Source organism: Notolabrus celidotus, chromosome 21 (assembly GCF_009762535.1).
Source record: "Notolabrus celidotus isolate fNotCel1 chromosome 21, fNotCel1.pri, whole genome shotgun sequence".
In the NCBI taxonomy this organism is placed as follows: Eukaryota; Metazoa; Chordata; class Actinopteri; order Labriformes; family Labridae; genus Notolabrus; species Notolabrus celidotus.
The window spans coordinates 19,928,863-19,948,784 of record NC_048292.1 but is presented as its reverse complement, the minus strand read 5'-3'; the positions used below and the strand labels follow the sequence as shown (position 1 = coordinate 19,948,784).

Here is a 19,922-nt window from a genome sequence, read left to right as displayed (position 1 = left end):
TGATGAGCAAACTTGTGACAGAGGAGATAGTGAGACAAATCGGCGATAGCTGGTATTCAATTAAAGTGGATAGCACACGGGATCCTTTAGGCCAAGAAAATATATCTGTAGTTGTGCGTTTTGTTGACGAAAGCTATGGTGTGTGTGAGCGCCTCTTGGTAATGGCCACATCTGAGAAAGGTAATGCAGAGGCTTTGACAGGTGTCATCATTGATGAGCTCACCAGCGCCGGACTCAGCACGGACAAAATCCTGAGTCAGGTTTATGATGGCGCATCACTCATGTCTGGCAGGCATGGTGGTGTGCAGAAATTGCTCCAAAACAAGCTGAATCGTAAAATACCATATATTCACTGCTTTAATCACCAACTTCATCTGGTTGTGATTCATGCCATGTCCAGTGAAGCAGCTGTCGAGGATTTTTTTGGAGTATGCAACATGCTGTACAACTTCATCAGGAAGCCAACCGTGGCTATTCTTTACAAAGGCGAGACCCTAAAACGTCTCTTGGACCAGAGATGGACTGGCCACTTGGCAACGGTCAAAGTTGTGGTGAAGAGTTTTCATGACATAGCCACATTACTGACCGCGGTGGAAAACACGCGAGGCCTTGGAGCGGAGGTGCGCGTCGAGGCTACGGGGCTGCTTCGTGCCATTACGCAGCGCAGTTTTCTTTTCATTGCGCACCTTACTATGAAACTATTGTCACTTTTCGAGCCGCCTAACAGACTACTACAAGCCGAAAATATGGACTTGTTCACTGCGGTGACACTTGTGAACAGCGCTTCTGACTGCGTGAAGAAACTGCGCACAGAAAACGGGTTTTCTGCACTGTGGGATCTCTGCGCTCCTCCAGCCACGGCCACCGAGGCTGTGCCGGTGACCGACCCCATTGCAAGCAAGAGAAGACGCACAATTAACAAGAACCTCCACGGATTTGCAGTTGAGGAAACAGTTGGTCAGTCACAAAGTGACATAGACGAGAACACTGAGTTCAAGAGACTATTTTACAGTGTTATAGATGCTGTGCAGGGAGAGATGGATGCGCGTTTTGGAGAGCGCAGTAGCGAGCTCATTGGCGCACTGGCTGCTTTGAACCCAGAGGCCGAGGATCATTTCCTGGACCGATCAAAGATAACCCCTCTCCTGGTTTTAGCTGGAACTAATGTGTCTGAATCTGAATATACTGTGGCTCGTGAGTTCCTGGTGAAGGAAATGACTGACACCGTGGTTCCCCCCGAAGATGGAAAATGGACAATAGCCAACATCCTCAGCACATTCAACAGTGCACTCCAGGCTATGCCGACTGTTTTCATAGCCTACACCCTTGCCCTGACTTTAGGAGCTTCCACAGCAATGTGTGAAAACTCATTTTCCACGCTGAAAAGCGTCTTCTCGGAGCATCGGCGCAGTATGCTGCACAGACGCAAGGCCCAGCTGATTCAGCTTGCTTTTGAAAAGGACCTCACTCACAAGTTTAAGTCCGAGTGGAAGGACACATTGATGAGGAGGTTCAGCTCGGAGAAACGCCGCCTCCCGCTGTACTGACAGGAGGGACTGGAGAGAGGACAGCGCCGCCTCCTCTCAAAGTACCGGTAGGTTCAAAGTCTCTGTGCGTGTGTATGTGCGTGTGTGTGTGTGTGTGTGTGTGTGTGTGTGTGTGTGTGTGTGTGTGTGTGTGTGTGTGTGTGTGTGTGTGTCTAGTGGCAATGCATATCCCTCTGTTGACTGCTTTAAAATGCAATGTTTGAGAGATGCTTCTGGTGTTACATCTAATATGTTGTATAGTCAAGTGTTTTATGGATATTCATAACATTGCTTCTATGTACTGTATTGCTTTAAATGATGAGGACTGATGTCGTAGGCTATACCTGCATGGTCATATTGCTGTTGGTTATGTTTAACCTGATGATTACGTGCTGCGCGAATAGAGTATAGGATTATTAAAAATATACGTTCTGTAGGCTAATAATAATTGTGCCCTCCCATGCATTTCATATGCCCCCCTTAAGACTGAGGTCTGGCGACGGGTCTGGTGACATATCATGCAAAATGGACTTTTAAACGGTTCTCTACCTGAAATATGTTTCCCTGGCATGTCTACAAACCCCCCGAGAATGAAAAAAATCCATTCTGCCCCTGTTTTGATTTCTCCACCTTTCTGTAAATGTGTGTGAAACGAGCCGTTTCAGACTTCCGTGTTTTTGTTACGTAACAACAATATCCGGTCTGTCACGGAGTCAGAGCTCGGAGCTTGTTCAGCCCATAGACTGTATAAAATAATACTGAATCCCCCCTCCGTTTTTCATTACCTGCACAAATGTGTGCTAACAAGGAGCTTAGGAGGGAGGCATGCTAGTTGTAGGCTGTCTTAATAAACACAAAGGTCGGTTTTACTCCCCACATCTGCAGATTTGAAGATATAGTGGATGATTTTTATTTGTCATGGATAAGTGCTAGCTCTAGTTAGCATAGCTACATAGCTACATGTCGTAGCTGTAGCTGTGTACCAAGACACACGTCGACATACTGACAAATAAAACAACAAGAAACACAGAATCTGTGACCAATCCTTCAGAAAAGGTCCTGCTGCCTCTCTGGCAAAGGTCGGTTTTACTCCCCACGTCTGCAGATTTGAAGATCTAGTGGATGATTTTTATTTGTCATGGATAAGTGCTAGCGCTAATTAGCATAGCCACATAGCTACATGTTCATAGCTGTAGCTGCAGCTGTGTACCAAGACACACGTCGACATACTGACAAATAAAACAACAAGAAACACAGAATCTGTGACCAATCCTTCAGAAAGGCCTCTCCGTCAGGATCAGATTCTGGATCAGCTTCAGAGGGTTGAAGTAACGTGATCTCTGAGCAGCCGTGTATATTCAGCCAACATGTAAACATTAGATCAACATGCCGGAGAGCCGAGGCACATCCACTTCCTGAGGGGGCGTGGTCAGAGAGAAAACAGAGTGTTCTGAGGAGGACTGAAGAAGAGGGTTTTTCAGGCATGCCAAAATCGGATTTCAAAGTGTTTTTTTGAGCATAAACTTTAAAGACATGTTTTGGGGACCTCTTAGACCAATATATATTGATGAAAAAAGTGTGATATGTCACCTTTAAATCATCAGAAATGGTGGATCCCACCTCCATTCAACAAACAAACATTGTAAAAGTAGTTTTCTTCTCCTCTTGAGGACAGACCTGACAAATCTTTTTACTTTCAGCTACAACTAACCTGTAATTACAGATTCTGATTCAGAAACATGTTGAATCTGGATCTCAGGGTCTGGATCTGTAGTCTGAGTAGTATCCACCAATCAGGTGTCAGGAGGAAAAACAGTCTGTATGGAGAGCAACAGCAGGTGTTCTAGAATTCATACATCAAAGAAAGAATTACAGAATTCTGTCTTTGATGTCAGAATTCTGGGAACAAATGGAACATTCCATGAAGAAGGTCAGAGCTAAAAAAAAACATCAGTGTCTCTAACCCTCTTTCATAGACCTCCATTCAACAAACAAACATTGTAAAAGTAGTTTTCTTCTCTTCTTGAGGACAGACCTGACAATGCTTGACTTTTGACTAATCTGAATCAAGATGTTGTTATTTCAGCAAACTTAAGGCCCCTTAATTACAAGAACATCAGTTTCTGTTTCAGGTTCATACCGCTGAAGCCAGAGTGAAGCCTCTGAGAAACGCACTGTTTACTGTGAAACTGAGACTAAACACAAACAGATGAACGTGTGCATGATGTTGTTATTTCAGACTGACATGTGTGCAGTAAAGTCACATCGAGTAGTCCAGAATCTATTTCCAGACAGTAACCGTGGTGTTATCTCAGTCATGTTACAAACCACAGGGCTGTGTATGTTAATGTTTTTGTGCTCACCTTGAAAGCTCCCGACCGACAGGTAAAGCCAGGTGAGTGCTGGAATGAAAAGCAGGGCGAGCGTGGCCACCAGGAACTTCCTGCGCCCGCGACACATTCCCAGCATCCTCTGGACCGAAGCAAGTTGAAAAGAGAGGTGAAGTGACCTCTATGTGGGCAGCAGCTGTGGTCCAGGCTGATTCATGGCACTGAGAGAGAGAGAGAGAGAGAGAGAGAGAGAGAGAGATGAATTATATTTAGAAAAGGAGCAGATTCTTGAACTCTTGTACAAACACAGATACAGTGAAATATTTCTGATCCTGCTGAGCCAAAACTCACATCTTGAATTATTTACTTCAGACTTTCATCGGATTTGATCATTAATCTTTCTTTTATCAGAGAACAGCTCAGTCCATTAAAAACTAGACCTGGGAGGAGGTACACTGGACTCAGAGCACCTGATGAACTCAGAACCACAGCAGCATTAAAGCAGGATGATGAAGTGGCAAACAGTCTCAGAAAGCTTGAAGAGATCATTTAAGGGAAGTCCTGAAGTTACTAATGTCCTGTTTCTAATTCAAATTAAATTACTAGCCTGGAGGTAAGAATGTGCAGGTAAGCCATGCTGGTTTGGTTCACAGAGTGAGTCTACTACTAGCAGAGCTAGCTCCAGCAGCCTTCAGTCCTCCTTCATGTCCTCATGCCTATGCTGGTTCCTCATTGCTCTGGTGGAGTGGTTATATGTCAGTTTAACCAGACACAGCCTACATACAACTTTCCATTTACTAGATCAACATACTGACAAACCACGCCCACTACCAGATGACATCATCACCTGTGCTCCTTTACATCCAGGTAGTAGAGCTGCAGAGCATTATGGCAGCACACATTAACCAGAGCTACAGCTCCAGCTAGTGAAAGGAGGATGAAATACAGCGAGGACACAACATGTGACCCACACTTTGGGCCTTCAGAAATACTGTACAAATATGCACGTCCCTAATAACAGTGGCCCGTATGCACGCCCAGCCATTACAGAAACGGGACCATTAGGCTTAATGGCCCATTTGGCCATAGCGTTAGCCGCATGCACGACTGCAAATAATTGGCCAATTAACTAATTGTGCCATGAAAGTGAGACTGGTGCAAAACGTCATATGTCCAGGGATCCTCATGGAAAACCCCTCTCCAACAAATTCAAATTACGCATGCCTACTACGCATAAACAACAATAAACATGGCGAGCGGTATCCGTGTGACTGAGAGAAAATCAAGAAAAAATAATGTTTCAGCGGAAGAAGAAATGGACATTTTATTACAAGAATATAGAATGAACAAACAGCTATTAACAGCAAGTCACTCGTCAAAGATAACAAACAAGGAGAAAGGGAAAGTTTGGCTTAAGATCTTTGTTGCGCCTCCAAAATCTGAATTTGCTTTATATTTCGATATTGTAATACTCTTTCAAAGGATTCGTTCGATCCCTAAATGTAAGTTGTCTCTGCATATTTCGTCTTAAACCGTAACGCATAAGCATGATGTTCGCCATCCTTTAAACAGCCTAACAGATGTGGTAATTCTGCTGTTAGCATCTGTAATGGTGGGGTCTGCCGCCATTAAATGTAATGCTTTGTTGGGGCGTTAACCTGGCTCATGCATACCGCTAATCCATTTTTTTCACCATGAGTACGAACGGACTGTTTTCATCACTAAAGGCTGGACGTGCATACATGATGGGCCTGTGACGTTTACTTTTCACATTAGACCCTCAAATTGTAATCAGAGTTTAGGTGGAGTTTGTGCCAAATTTTAAGATTACGGCGGTCTTTCTGATTTAATGTCCACAAGAATGTGCTGGATGAATGGACACAGAGTCAGACCATGGTGCAAACACAAAGCAAAGTACTGTCAAACATCTTATTAAAAATGTATGCATGCTCTAATACTCCCTACATCTGTGAGAAATATAACAAAGGATAAAGTGGATGTTGATATAAATATATTGGTTAGAAAATACCAAAATAATGAGACAGCTTGGCTCTGTTTCAGATTTCTTATTTTAATTAGCATCCAGCAAAAGGAGCGCTTATGTTGTGTCGTTCTTTAAAAACATTGAACGTTAGGGATTTTGTATTACTGATGCTGTGAAGTGATGCATCTATATTTGACATTTGCTCCCTCAAAGTTTGAGTAGAAATTACTTCGACTTTGACTCAAATGAGCAAAAAGGGTTAAATGGCGGGGCTCTGACCCTGAATAATTAAGCACATCGTAGGTCAGTGAGATGACAGCGGGATCTCATTTAGCTCATTAATTTAAATGAGACCGTCATAAAGTGACGCCATGTTTAACCCAACGAGTCAAAGAGCTTCCTGTTAATAAACGCTGCATGAATCAGGACTCGCAGCCTAATCTGACGCTGATGACCCAAACTAATCTGTCAGAGTGCGGAGGTCTCATTATACATCAGTCCAAATCCTCCTTCAGTTACACACACTTTTGTTCAATTACCCGTTTGACCCAGTCGATTTTTAATCTGCACCACAGTCTGCCCCGGGATGAAACACAATACCTCCGGCTGGCACAAACACCGGCCAGGACGCCAATTATCAGCGTGTCACTGAGGGAAGGCCGGCCGGGGAGTGGCTTTAAAAGCAGCGAGCGTTTCCAGCTCTCTTCCCGCTCTCTAAGAATCTCTCGGGTCTCATGGCCCGAGCGGTGAGGAGAGCGAGCCGGGGTTAAATAAGGCTGCAGGAGATTAAAGTCTCAAGTACGACAACCGCTGCTTTGATAGGAGGACTATGAATCATTTGAGCGGCTCCTTAGCTTCTGACCCCACTGTGATATTAGTTCTCCACTGGATACTGTGATTTACATTGCAAATGCTGCTCTGAGGAGATTTATTAGCATATTCTAGTGAGGTGTCAGAACTCTGAGTAAGCACATTCAGCCGAGTGAAGAGGGGTATTGTAGTAAGAATGAGGGTCAGGGTCATCTCTGGCCTTGTTATCAGCTGTCAGCCGCATTGATGAGATGATACAAGGAAGCAGCGAGTATCACAAGAGTCTGGCAGCAACGCAGAGACGCAGGAACCAGACCTAGAACGCCACATCAGTCAGAACCACATCAGTCCAAACCGATAATCTGATCCTGTATTTAATCGATTACGACGTAAGAGTGAACACCTGAAATCACTGACTGCATCTTTAAACAACATTACAACTGATGATGTGTGGGTCTATCTCTCATCAAAGACCTGGACTCCTCTAGACCTTTAAAGGTGTGCTGTGGTTTCTGAGACGTTAGCAGTCCCTGTCCCATTAAAGTTACTAACCATAGACCTTTCTGGAGTCCCTGAGCTCCCTTGTCACGTGGGTTCCTCTGGATCTCTGCTGCTGTGGACTGCAAAAATCATCCAGGAAGATTTATTTCTGTTAGGAACTGAAGTGCTCGTTCCTTATCGAATCCAGGAATTTGAGAACTTTGGAACCGGTTTTCGGTGCCCAAGCCAAATGCCAGAAATAAAAGCAACAGGCTCCAAACTTGGGAACAATCAGTGTGCAGTCTTTGGTCTGCAAAGCACTTTCTATTGTGAGCATGCAGCTTATAATAATAAATGCATTAATTTCACTTATCACTCGGCTCTCTTCCTGATCTTCAGGCTGTGTAAGATTCTTGATTCTGATTGGTCCAAACCCCTTGACGACGGTTATTAATTTTCAATAAACATGAGCAACACCAGAGACAAACTGATCACACGTCATGTCAAATCAATCCACGGAAAAGAGTTCAGACACATTTAGCTTCTGCTTGTTGACACAACAGACTGTAAGGTGAGGTAAAACCGCTAGCTTCCGTTAAAAAACTGTAAACATAAATTATCTTAAATCAATAAAATAATCTTTAATCAATGTTTTTACCAACGTGTTTGTGTTTATGATAGTAGCCGGTTAATAAGCGGGATAGTTTATGGTTAGGTTGATATGGGAAATAGAATCCAGACAGGGTGAGACAAGAACATGACGCGAAGCCGAGATTCTTATTCCCATAACTACCTGTTAACCATACATTATCCCTTACATATATATAATCCCAATCCAGGCGACAGTCACACTGATTGTCTGTGGGATGGAGAGATCTTCATGACTGGTCGACAGAGGTAAATAAGTGTGTCTACTGAGAAACGCGTGTTCATTGAAATAAAGGATCTTTAGTTCAGCAGAATCTGTTTGATGGTACTTTCATGTTGTTCAGAGTTTAGAGGATCTTCAGACAGCTCCTCGTACAGTTATATAAACTCTCTCTCTGTGCAGCTGCCACTCGTCATGTTGTTTAAGAGAAACACAGAATCGACAACAGTTCCACCGTGGAACAACACAAGGCCTCCTTCATAAAATCCCTGATCCTCCAAAAACTCACAAACATTTACAGCCTGAGAGGAGAGAAGAATCACATCTCGTCTCCTCTAATGTCCCGCAGTAAGAAACCTAATGTGATATCCATCGCCTGCCTTCAAATTTACAACCATCGCTGCAGACGTCGATGGCGAGACTTCCCTCGTGGCTCAACGGTGAGTTAATAGAAAACAGAGTTTTATATCTGCGGCTCGATAGTAAACAGCTGAGTGTTGACACTGAGAGTGATGAGCGATGATTATGGGAGCAGAGCTTTATTGGGAGAAAACGGTGATGGGGGAACACGCTGAGCGATCTGATTGAATTGTTCTGAGTGAAGGACGGCGCCGCAGTCGAGCTGGAGATGCTAAAAGGATGCTGGATGCGGCATTTGAGATATAAGTGGATGTGACATATGGAGAAACAGAGTCTGCAGATCAAACTGAGACAGGATACGGCCAAAGGTACCAGACATGAACACAATTCAATTTCAGTCCAACTGCAGGTCCATTAGAAGAAAACTACAGCACGGCACGAAACTACCCGCTGCTTCCATCCCTGGAACAAACAAAAGGACTCTGTTTATACAGGAAGTGATAAAAGCTCAGCATATTCAATAATCCATTTAACCGAATCACACCAGGCACGTTCTCTCTTGTGTTTCCCAGAAACATGAATATCCTTTAAATCACTCACAGTACTTTCTGTAAACAACATCTTTGGGACCACTCTATCCCACAAAAATCATCCCTGTGACATTTGTTCAGTTTGTTGTGTGATAACTGTGGACTATCGTTCCAGTTGAAGAGACTTAAACCCTTTTTAAATTTAGTAGAGCCGACTGAACACTACCATCCTGAAAACTCTGGCTGCTCTGAAGAGGAGGAGGTTGCATTCCTCTTCCTCCTCATCTTTTGCTTCAGTGAAATGAAGCTTTTTCACACATTCAGCCATCCTCACTGCTCAATCAATCAATCTTTATTTATAAAGCACCAAATCCCAACAAATGTTATCCTCAGACTTTTTCCAAACAGAGCAGGTCCAGACTGTACTCTATGTTCAATTATTAACAAAGACCCAACATCAAGACAGGATAAGATCCAGTCCCATCTTACAGACAGGACTCAGTCTGATCTCATCTTAATCCACCATGAGCAGAGCACTTTGCAGCATTTAGCAAGTTACAGTGGCAAGGACAAACTTCCTTTAACAGGCAGAAACCTCCAGCAGGACCAGACTCGTGCTAGACACACATCTGCTGAGACCGTGTTGGAGAGAGGAATAGAGGGAGATGAAGAGAGAGAGAGAGAGAGGTGATAGTGGTGAGACGGCTAGTAGTAGTTGTAGCAGCTGGAGAGTCTGGCACGTCCACAGCAGCAGAGATCCAGAGGAACCTACGACACAAGGGAGCACAGGGACTCCAGAAAGGTCTATGGTCTGACCATCAGAATTGTTTTCCTATAGTTTAATACCTCAGAGACTTTAAGCAAGTTTGTGCACCTGTGATTTGATTTCAATGAGGTGACTTCACTCCAGATACAAAGCTAACATCTCAGGGCCCACAAGACCTGATAGAAGAATGAACACGCCTTAATGATGTTGGTTTTAAGGTTTTAAAATGTCCTGTAACAGCACAGGGTTTTGATCCTCATCCCTACATGAGAGGACCTTCAGTGATTTAACAAAGTCCATGTTCTAGTTTTAGCTACACAAACCCATCCTGTTTTAAACTCCTGTTCTGATTTCCTCTTACAGATGAACTTTGATATTTCTTGTCTTCACTCAGAGTTTAAACTTCCGTCCTGCTCCGTCCGTTCTCATCACTCAGTAATCAGACGCTGCTCTTGAATCAATGAAATTAGTCTTCCTATCAGACCGACCACTGTGCAAACCATCATCCAGACCTCCGTGATCTCCAGGATTATCTGATTTAAGGTTTCCATTAACCCCCTGCTGGTTTCCTCTGATACTGCTAACATCCAGACTCTGCAGGAGCGTTATACGCATACATTTAACAGATGTTTCACACTGAGGAGGTTTGATCGAGGCTGAAACACAACTCCATCCGCACTCAGCTCGAGACTGCTTTCTCTTGTACTTATACCTTAGACTTATTTCTGAGGCCTATACTAAAATCAATATTAAAATGTGTCAGAACTGATAACAGAGGATCAGTTGATACTTATTATTCTCAGTGTGGTCCTGAACCCTCTTTCTCCGGGTACAGAGAGAGTGGTGCCAGCGGTCCTCACATTGATCCTTTCTCTCTCAGTGTGTGCTGTGCCAGGATGATCCTCTGTCATTAATCACAGCCTGTCACAACACCAGCAGGCCGTGAACCCCGGACGACGTTTAGCATTTCTGTTCTTTCAAAGGTAATGAGCATGGGGTGGAGGGCTGTTTGGAAAAGTCATGCACCCCATGTACAGAGGTTAAAATCTAAGCAGTTCAAATCCGACATGCAGCCCCTTCCCATGCGTCTCTCTCTCTCTCTCTCTCTCTCTCTCTCTCTCTCTCTCTCTCTCTCTCTCTCTCTCTCTCTCCCTCCCTCTCTCTCTCCCTCCCTCTCTCTCCCTCTCTCTCCCTCTCTCTCCCTCTCCCTCTCTCTCTCTCCAGTTTTTCGTGTCCTCTCTGGATAATGGAATAAAAGCCTGAAGAAATGACTTAAAGTATCATGTATGGGGTTTGCCTGTAGGAGTTTAAGCATGTGCCTAAAATTCAGAGGCTATAGTCCTAGAACAAGTGGTTGCAGGTTCCACTCTAAGCCATGAACCTTTGCTGCATGTCAGCCCCTTGATGACTTCATTAAGTCTGTTTCAGGTTCCTTTAAGTGTCTCTTTACTGATTTAGCCGTATGCAGATTCAGGTATCCAACAAACAACAACAGTCTTCACCAACACTCAACTCTAACTGATTTTAACAGAGGACATCACATCACTCCTGTCCTCTCTTCTCTCCTCTGGCTTCCTCTGCATTTTAGATTTTAAGATTTTACTGACCACTTTTAAAGCTTGCCTGGGTCTCGCCCCAAACTACATTGCAGAAATGCTAACAAATTACGAGCCATCTTGCGACCTTAGATCCTCAGGTGGGGCATTTTCAGTCGTTCCAAAGTCGAGGCTCAAATGCAAAGGGGATCGAGCCTTATCTCCATCAGAGCCCCTCGACTTTGGAACAACCTCCCTGAGGAGATAAGGCTCGCAGAGTCAGTGACATCTTTTAAATCTCTTTTAAAACCCATTTTTACAGAGTTGCTTTTATGTGACTATATCCTTCAAACCACTTTTACTTCTATTTTATTATTATTATTATTATTAGCTTTTGTCCAACTAATTAATTAATTTAAATTGTATTTGATTATTTATTGTTTTAATATTTATTTTTTTCATTTATTATTTTAATGTTCCTAATTTATCCTTTTCCTTTTTTCTAAGGATCATTCTGAAAACCTCTTTTATTGTCTTTTTAATGCTTTTATTTACTTAACCATTTATTTTATTTATTTATTTTATTTATTTATCCTTGGAAAACCTCTTAAACAATGATTTATTGGTCTATTGTCACACCACTTCATTCTGTTTAATTTACATTTATTCTTTTTAACCTCACGTTGTATTCTGTTTTGCATTGTTAAAATTCCTCCTCCCCGTCTGTGAAAATGCTACTTTGTTATTCCAACTATGCTTTGTTTTTCAAAGCACTTTGTAAACATTTGTCTTTAAAAGGTGCTATATGAATACATCTATTATTATTATTATTACTCAGGTCTTGGCGACGGATCAGCACTGGTGAGGTCGTGGAAACACTCCAGTTTCAAGGTCTGATTCCCTTTTCTCTAATTTGTGGTTTGGATTAGGCACAAATAACATTTTATCAAGCTTTAGAAAACAACACGGAGTCAATAACAGCTCCAACTCAATGACTAAGAGCTACACGCCCACTGAAGCCTCAGCTTTCGGGGTCAAAAGTTCTGCATTGATGAACTCCACCTCTACTTAAATCCACCTCTCTACCTCCATCGCTCTGTAGGTGGGTTCAGGTGGGTTTAGGTGGGTCACTGTGAGATGGATGCATACAGTTAGAGCGTATTTAAATGAGTATAAGTGTGAACAATGACTGATTGAACAGCTGGCACCAGGTTAGATATTTAAGAAGTGCGTCTTTGCTCTTTGCAGACGATGTGGTTCTGTTTGCTTGGTCTGACCGTGACCTTAAAGATGCACAGAGGCGGCGTGCAGTCAAACGTGAGCCGCGTGTGATGAAAGTCAGCCCCTCTGAGTCTGAGGCCATGGCTCTCTGCTTGAATTTATAACTCCCTTTTGAAGTGTTGACCCCAGAGGCTGCAGCTCTGCTTCCACCATCCTCCCCGTCTACACATCTGGACGTGAACCAGAGACCGGACCGGCTTTCCATCAGCATTCACAGCCGAACAAAATGAGAAGTGATACGAACACGGCGAGCATGAGCGAGCGAGCTTTCTGTATTACAGTCATGCAGCCGGGCTGGAGTAGGAAGATGAAGAGCGGCCTCTGTTCTGCAGAGGCCAGCAGAGAGGAGAGACTCTCTCTCAACATGATAATTAAGAGTGGCCACAGGTCAAAACAATCCACATCATCCTGACAGGAGCACAGAACGCACTCGCTCTAAACGGCGCCTGTCTTATCTACACAGAGGACAAACATGTATTGATTGTGCAGGGAGGAGCTGCCTTCAGTTTCAGCATGTTACCTAAGCTGTACTCTCATTAGTATTCTGTTAGAGCAGGGAGGGATGTGTGCACTGCAAGGCAAAGCAGCTCTACAGTATGTATGTCATTGGTGCTTTAGAAGCAGATAAAGACGTTTAGAGGTGACTATCCTCAGCGGTGAGGTGGAGAGCGCCACAGGCAGCAGCTGCTTCTCATTTAAATCAGCTTACTGAACAGAGCTTCCTCAGAGCTGCATTAGGGTTTCACATTCCCTAAAACCCAATACAAAGACACCTTAAGTCACAATGATCTCTGCTTTTATTTCCAGGAAGCCAAATTTAGGATTAGTGCTCAACCCGCCGTGGTTTACCCAGGAATTATGGGTAATTTAGGATCATTGGAGCTCAGGTGTCATTTAAGTTATTGGCCATCCTTCCTGTTTGCAGTTTAAAGATACGGAGGAGGTTATCACGGGGAAGAGCAGCGACACCACTGGTAATAAGACAGAGAGAGAATCACCTGCAGACTAATGTTTTAAATATGAAATTATTCTGCAAAAAAAGGTCCAGGATGAGAACTTAGAGGTCCTGCATGGAAGTCAGACTACATGCCCTCTTATCAGTCCTGAAACGCTGCTTCACTTCTGTCCCTGCAGGATGTTCTAATGATAGTTATTCAAATGCTAGGATGTATTTAAAGAGTCTGACAGCCATCATGCAAACAACAAAACTCTGAGGATTACTGAATAACTTGAGTTTAGTTTATTCTGAAACATCATCACAAATATGCATATGTATATATTCAGTAAACATTTTCACAATGATTGAATGTCTGGAACGGGGTGACCCCAAGGAAGCTATTTAAAGCTTTTCATAGGGGCCTGAAGAAGAAGAAGAAGAAGAAGAAGAAGAAGAAGAAGAAGAAGAAGAAGAAGAAGAAGAAGAAGAAGAAGAAGAAGAAGAAGAAGAAGAAGAAGAAGAAGAAGAAGAAGAAGAAGAAGAAGAAGAAGAAGAAGAAGAAGAAGAAGAAGAAGAAGAAGAAGAAGAAGAAGAAGAAGAAGAAGAAGAAGAAGAAGAAGAAGAAGAAGAAGAAGAAGAAGAAGAAGAAGAAGAAGAAGAAGAAGAAGAAGAAGAAGAAGAAGAAGAAGAAGAAGAAGAAGACTCCACAACCTCGGTGTCCTCCGTAAACTCGGATATCTCGCAGCTACACTCTGCGTTTTAGCCTTTTTCATACAGCAGAACTTAACGTTTATACAACAGCTCGGTTTAGTTTGGAGGGACACAGATGAAGCAATTAATCACGGCCGGCTCAGAGCTGGAGGCTCAGCCGGGGAACAGTCCCACAGTGAAACACTCCTTTTCATGCTGATTTATTTCAGCCCTTAGTTTCTCTCTGGTTCAAAGATCTCTGCTGTCAGAAGCAGAACCAAGAGAGTAGAAAGTTTCAGCACTTTGTTGATTTCTAACTTTAAGAAAACTTTTACTGAACGACTCAAAAGGTGCTGAAGGTTCAGGACCAGCTTCAGGGGATCGGTTTGGTTCTTCTAAAGAGCTTTTCTGACCTCTCACTGCTCGTCACATCCACACATCCACCCCACGTTCATTCAACAGAGCACGGAGCGGGACCGGACACGGATTGAGGATGGATCTGGTGGAAGTCTGACGTTACAGGAACGTGTCTCACAGTCAAGACTGGGATTGGGCAACAGACCTCAAACAGCTATAATATCTCTGAGACATTAAGAATGCACTTTGACTGTGCACGATACCTACGAGACATCATGGCCTGTTTCTCTGCTGCAGCAGCACTACCTTCATTCAGTCATTAGAAACCCTAAAAATAAAAGTGAGTGAGACAAAAATAAACAGAGTTCCCTGCACGAGACTCTTTAGTGATCCCTGATCTGAGACTTCACATTTCTTCTTCTGGTTCCTTTCAGGTCTCTGAAACATGAGACTAAACCTGTCCCTGAGTCATGTTCTGTATGTGGCTGTGTCCTTGCACTGCACCCCTAACACTCACACTCACACTCTCACACACATTCAGAGCGCGCAGAGAGGAAAGTAGGACAGGGACTAAAAACAGAAATGGTGTCATCAGTGTTCCCGGTGGAAGCTGAGGACTGTCAGAGCGCAGGATGACACGCAAACACAGGATGCAGCTGCTAATTAACGACACTCAGAGTCTGCAGGAGATTCTGATCCATCCCAAGGAGGAGTCTGAGTCTAAGGAACAAACACGCTGCATGATAAACATGTCTGTTAGCTGTTAGCACACCAAAGAGGACGAATATACTCTTTAGTAGAAACATTTAGGTTTTCATGACAGTCTTGGTCTAATTTTCTTTGTTTTGGAAACTTAACTGCCATTGTAACCCAAACTAGCACCATGTTGGCTAATTTACTGATTGTCAATGTATGAATAACAAATCCATCACCAGTTTGGGAGGAGATGTAGAAGAGGGCCTACGTGAGTTTACGACCCGGAGACAAGAGGAGAGGAGCAGGTGAGATGAAGGAGTGATCAGGGTTCAGAGCGACAGACAGACTTTCAGAAAACTAGTAAAGGCTAAAGGCTGATTTATAATTCTGCGTCAAATCAACGGCGTAGCCTACGCCATGGGACCGCGTAGCTCCCGTACCTAAGCAGAGGCCTACGCACATAGCTGACATGCACCTCCTCCAAAAACTGCAAGCCCTGTGATTGGTCCGCTCGGCGGCATTGTGTTTCCCGCACCTACAGCACTTCCGGGGTCCCCGCTCATCAGCCTTTTATTTCAACCCCTCCTCTCTATTCTTCCCTGTAATCATGTCTGTATGATAAACAGCAACATGTATCAGCTGTAGATCAACATAACACGCTATGAATCGCTGTGGAAAGGTAAACAGAGATCGTAGCGAGGCCGAAAGCAGGCGACCGGCTATCAGAGAGACCACACTGCCCCCAAGCGTTTCGGCGGAGAATTGCTGCGCGACATGGACACATCAACGCAAAAGTATGTGGTGCTCATGTCTGTGTCAGCCCCTGCTGTGTAGGGTCGAAGCAGAAGTATAAATCCGCCTTTACAGAGGATGCTGACATCGGGACGGATCGAGCCTATTCAGGATGCGTTCCCTTTTAGAGCTCTCGCCATATTTTAAAGATATATTGTTAGGAGTGTGTGATGCAGGGCACACAGGCCCATACTGACTTCTCTGTGAGGCTCTGAATCGCTGGCTGCTGATTTGTTTCTGGACGGAGAGATGAAAAGGGAAACATTCATTCGTCCCAAAGCCACGCCTCGAGCAAGACCAGAACCAGCAGCATCTGTCATGTTAGAGCTTCAGAGTCAGGTCAGCCAAGAGGATCCTCTGCTTTAAAGGACCACACACATTCACACTAACTCTCTCTAAAAGGAAAAACGCTGCAGGACTCAGGGGCAAATAATGACAATCATCATCTCTGAAGTCTATGATCTCCTCAGTCTGATAATATCAAGACAAAGCAACCTGAGCAAACACAGAGGAGACCTTCCTCCTCCTCCTCCTCCTCTTCCAAACACAAACTGTTTTATCACAGCAAACAGCTCCTGTGTGTCTCTGCTCCCCAGAGACGTTCAGCAGCTCGGAGCTTCAAAAACAAACATAAAGAGTCCAACAACCTTTGTTCTGTTAAAGACTCATTATTAGCCTCCTGCTGTTCTTCTGCTCTGCTGCGTCGTCCTCTCTCCTCACATGGGGACACAGTCTAATAATATAAAGCAATCCAATCATTGTCCAGCAGCAGAGCAGGAAGAGGAGGCCGAGGAGCTGAACCAACAGCTCACAGAGTCCTCAGAGAACAGAGACATAAAACATGATGAGCAGATTCAAAGCTGTTCTACCTTTATCTGGACAAGTCTGAAGATCTCGGAGTCTTCGTCCAGGAGAGAGTTTCCTTGCAGCTCACAGCGTGGTGCAACAGAGCTCTGGACCTGGACTTGAATCAGACTTTGTTCATAAAGCTGAAGACCTGCTGAGAGAAACCTTCAACCTGATCTGAACCCTGCTTCACTTTATGTTTCAGCACCTTCCACCAGATCCGTGTCCGGTCCATATCCTGTATAATAAATGGATCGTGGTCTCCGTGATGTCACCCATCTGTTTCTGAGCCCTGTTTTGAAGCTGATTGCGGGCTGTTGCCATATTTGAAATGCTGAACTCAACCTAACTTCTGTGGAGCCAGTGTGAGGTAAAGAGGCGGGCCTTTAGCCTCCTCGCTAACAGCTACAGTATTACCGCCTGTCAATCAAGTCAGCCACACCCTTATTTGGGCAAAACTTCTAAGTTTCAGATCTTCAAAAATAACGAGTTATAATAAATTCACCCCGTACAGTGTGTGCTGATAGAGAAATCAGCTATTCAGACCTGAACGGTTTTTTGTATGTGGTTTCTGGTGTTTCTGCAGCCAGCCTCTAGTGGACACTCAAGGAACTGCAGTTTGTAGCACTTCAGCATGGGCTTCATATTTTAAGAACGGAGAGATGCGTTACAACAATGTGAGGGCTTATGTTTCTGCAGGAGGCATTAATTCATCGAACATTTACTCCTTTAACTTTAAGGTGCAGCAGATGTTGCTTAAGGATCCTTTCAAATTAAAGCACGTTTGTTGGGAAATAAATTAACCTTTAAAATATGCAAAATAAAAGCATCACAAAAGATGTAAACTGTGTAACTTAAACCCAAAGACTGTATAAATAATGGACGTAGTATCGGTGACGTCACCCATCTGTTCTTGAGCGCTGTTATGAAGCCAATCGGTGGCGGCAGCCATATTGGTTATGCTGAACTCAACCAGTCAATGTGTGACGTAAAGAGGCGGAGTTTGAGCCTCCTAGTCAACAGCTATGTGTTCCCACCTGTCAATCAAGTCAGCCACGCCCTTATTTGGGCAAAACTCGTAATCTTAATATCTTCTGAACTGTAGCATATAAAAAAAATTCATCCCCCGTACAGTGTGTGCTGATAGAGAAATTAGCTACCTAGACCTAAGCTGTTTTTTTAATCAGGCTGTAAACATGTTTACTTCTGCTGCAAAGATCGTCTTTCTATGAATGGGTGCGTTTGTGGTTTCAGGTGTTTCCGGTGATTCTCGATGAATTGCATTTTGTAACACCCCTAACAACAATACAAACATCACACCATGAGCCACTCACTGTGAGCGTGTGGATGGTTTCATGCTGCGAGTTGAGTCTCTCTCTACAGTCCTGTGTTTACTCCACACTCAGCTGTACTCAGGTTCATGGTCGCACTACGAGCTCCCTGAGGAGCAGACTGTCTGGCTCTTCTGGGTTTTCCCTGCCGAGTGTGTGGAGCCTCGGGTCTTCAGGGAGCCAGCGTTCAGGGAGCTGCATGTCAGACCTTCAAGGACTAAACATCTACACCAGCCAACACGAGGAGGACGCAGAATCAGAGACCTGCAGAGCTCTGCAGACCTGCAGCCAGGCTCAGATCAGCAGAGAGAGTTTCTTTATTCTGATACCATGCTGGGTCAACGTGCAGCTTCTTCTTCTCTGATCAGTAACACACACAGAGCAGGTGAGACTGTGAGGAACACACCTGAGCAGAGAGAGATAGGTCACATGATGGTTTATGGATCATAACTCTGACAGCAGCATGGAGGAAAAGAGCAGCAGATACGAGCAGCTGATAATGTGTGTGTGTGTGTGCATGCGTGCATGCATGTGACGTGGCCCTTATCTAACGTCTCATTCCGGCCGAGCAGAGAGACGCAGCGCAACATTGAGCGAACGCAGCGCGCTGAGAATGAAATGTTTACAGAATGAAAAGAATCAAAGTCAATCAGCGGGAAATAATGAATAACCAATTAGAGGCACAATCAGAGAGCGAGCCACTGAGTCATTATGTGTGTGTTCTACACATCAGCTGGTGTGATGAAGAAATATTACACTTTAGTGACATTTTCAGAGTCGGAGCTAATTACTGTGAATCACTGTTTCTGCACCGAGCGATTAGGAACCTGCAGTTTGTTGATTCACTGATTTATGAATCAACATAAATAATCAGGCTGCACATTAAAATATGTGTTAATGCACAAATAATGAAACTGTGTGAATTTATTTATACTTATAGATTAAACGCTGAGCTGAGACGAATAAGACAAACACTGCAGCACAGAGGTCAGAGGTTATACAAGCGTGTAGGCTAATTGTGATAACTTCTTCAATAAGGCCTGAAGTGAAATCTTAAATCATAAAGTGTTCACATCTCTCTTTTAAATAAACACAGGGGGTTGGAGGTTGGCATCGCCTGGAGCCTGTCACAGGTGTAATAAGCGTCCTGTTTCCTCTCTATGTGCTCTCTGATTACTCCTGGTCCAGGTGTTTCTGCATGCTGACTGGTCTCACTTCACACATTTGCATTCAAACCGCTCTGCTCTTCATCACTGCTGATCCTCATTAAAACATCTGTGTCTGACAGAGCCGGCAGACAAACTGAACCACCTGAGAGTCAGAGTCTGCCACAGGGCGACACTGACACGCGTCCATCTGTCGTCTGAAACTCTGTGAGCCGAGTCGGTCCTGACGCGGTGACAGGACTAGGATCCAGGAGAGGAGTCTAACTTTCTTTAGGCGAGGAGACACAGACTAATGTCCTCATTCAGAGGTTTAACAGAAGGCAATGGAGGAAGATGGTGGTGATGTGTGTGTGTAGGTCTGAGTGTGTGTGTATGTGTGTGTGTGTGTGTGTGGTGCTCCAGCTGTGTGTTTACAAGCCGTGTCTCTTGTGCTCGCCCAGTGCTGTAATGCGATGTGAAATCACACACTGGGACACGAATACTACGCTGCTGAGGGGTTCAATGTGTCCGTCTGAAGGTGTCATGGTTTGTTTCTATGCTGTTGCAGAGCTGAGATGTTTAGGAGGCTGAAGACTCAGAGCAAGTTTGCAGTTTCATTACAACATGTTAGCGCCAAGATAGAAGGACAAAGGCACAG

At 44.1% G+C, this 19,922-nt stretch overlaps 1 protein-coding gene across 2 annotated transcripts in view; it reads right to left on the bottom strand.

The window, feature by feature from the left end:
* Positions 1 to 19,922, bottom strand: part of large1 (LARGE xylosyl- and glucuronyltransferase 1) — a 117,828-nt gene that overhangs the window by 82,521 nt on the left and 15,385 nt on the right. For both annotated transcript variants that reach the window (XM_034673506.1, XM_034673507.1), the window contains exon 2: positions 3,890 to 4,077. In XM_034673506.1, the coding sequence (XP_034529397.1) occupies positions 3,890 to 3,995 (106 nt within the window). In that variant the 5' untranslated portion in view covers positions 3,996 to 4,077. The remainder of the gene's footprint in view (positions 1 to 3,889; positions 4,078 to 19,922) is intronic.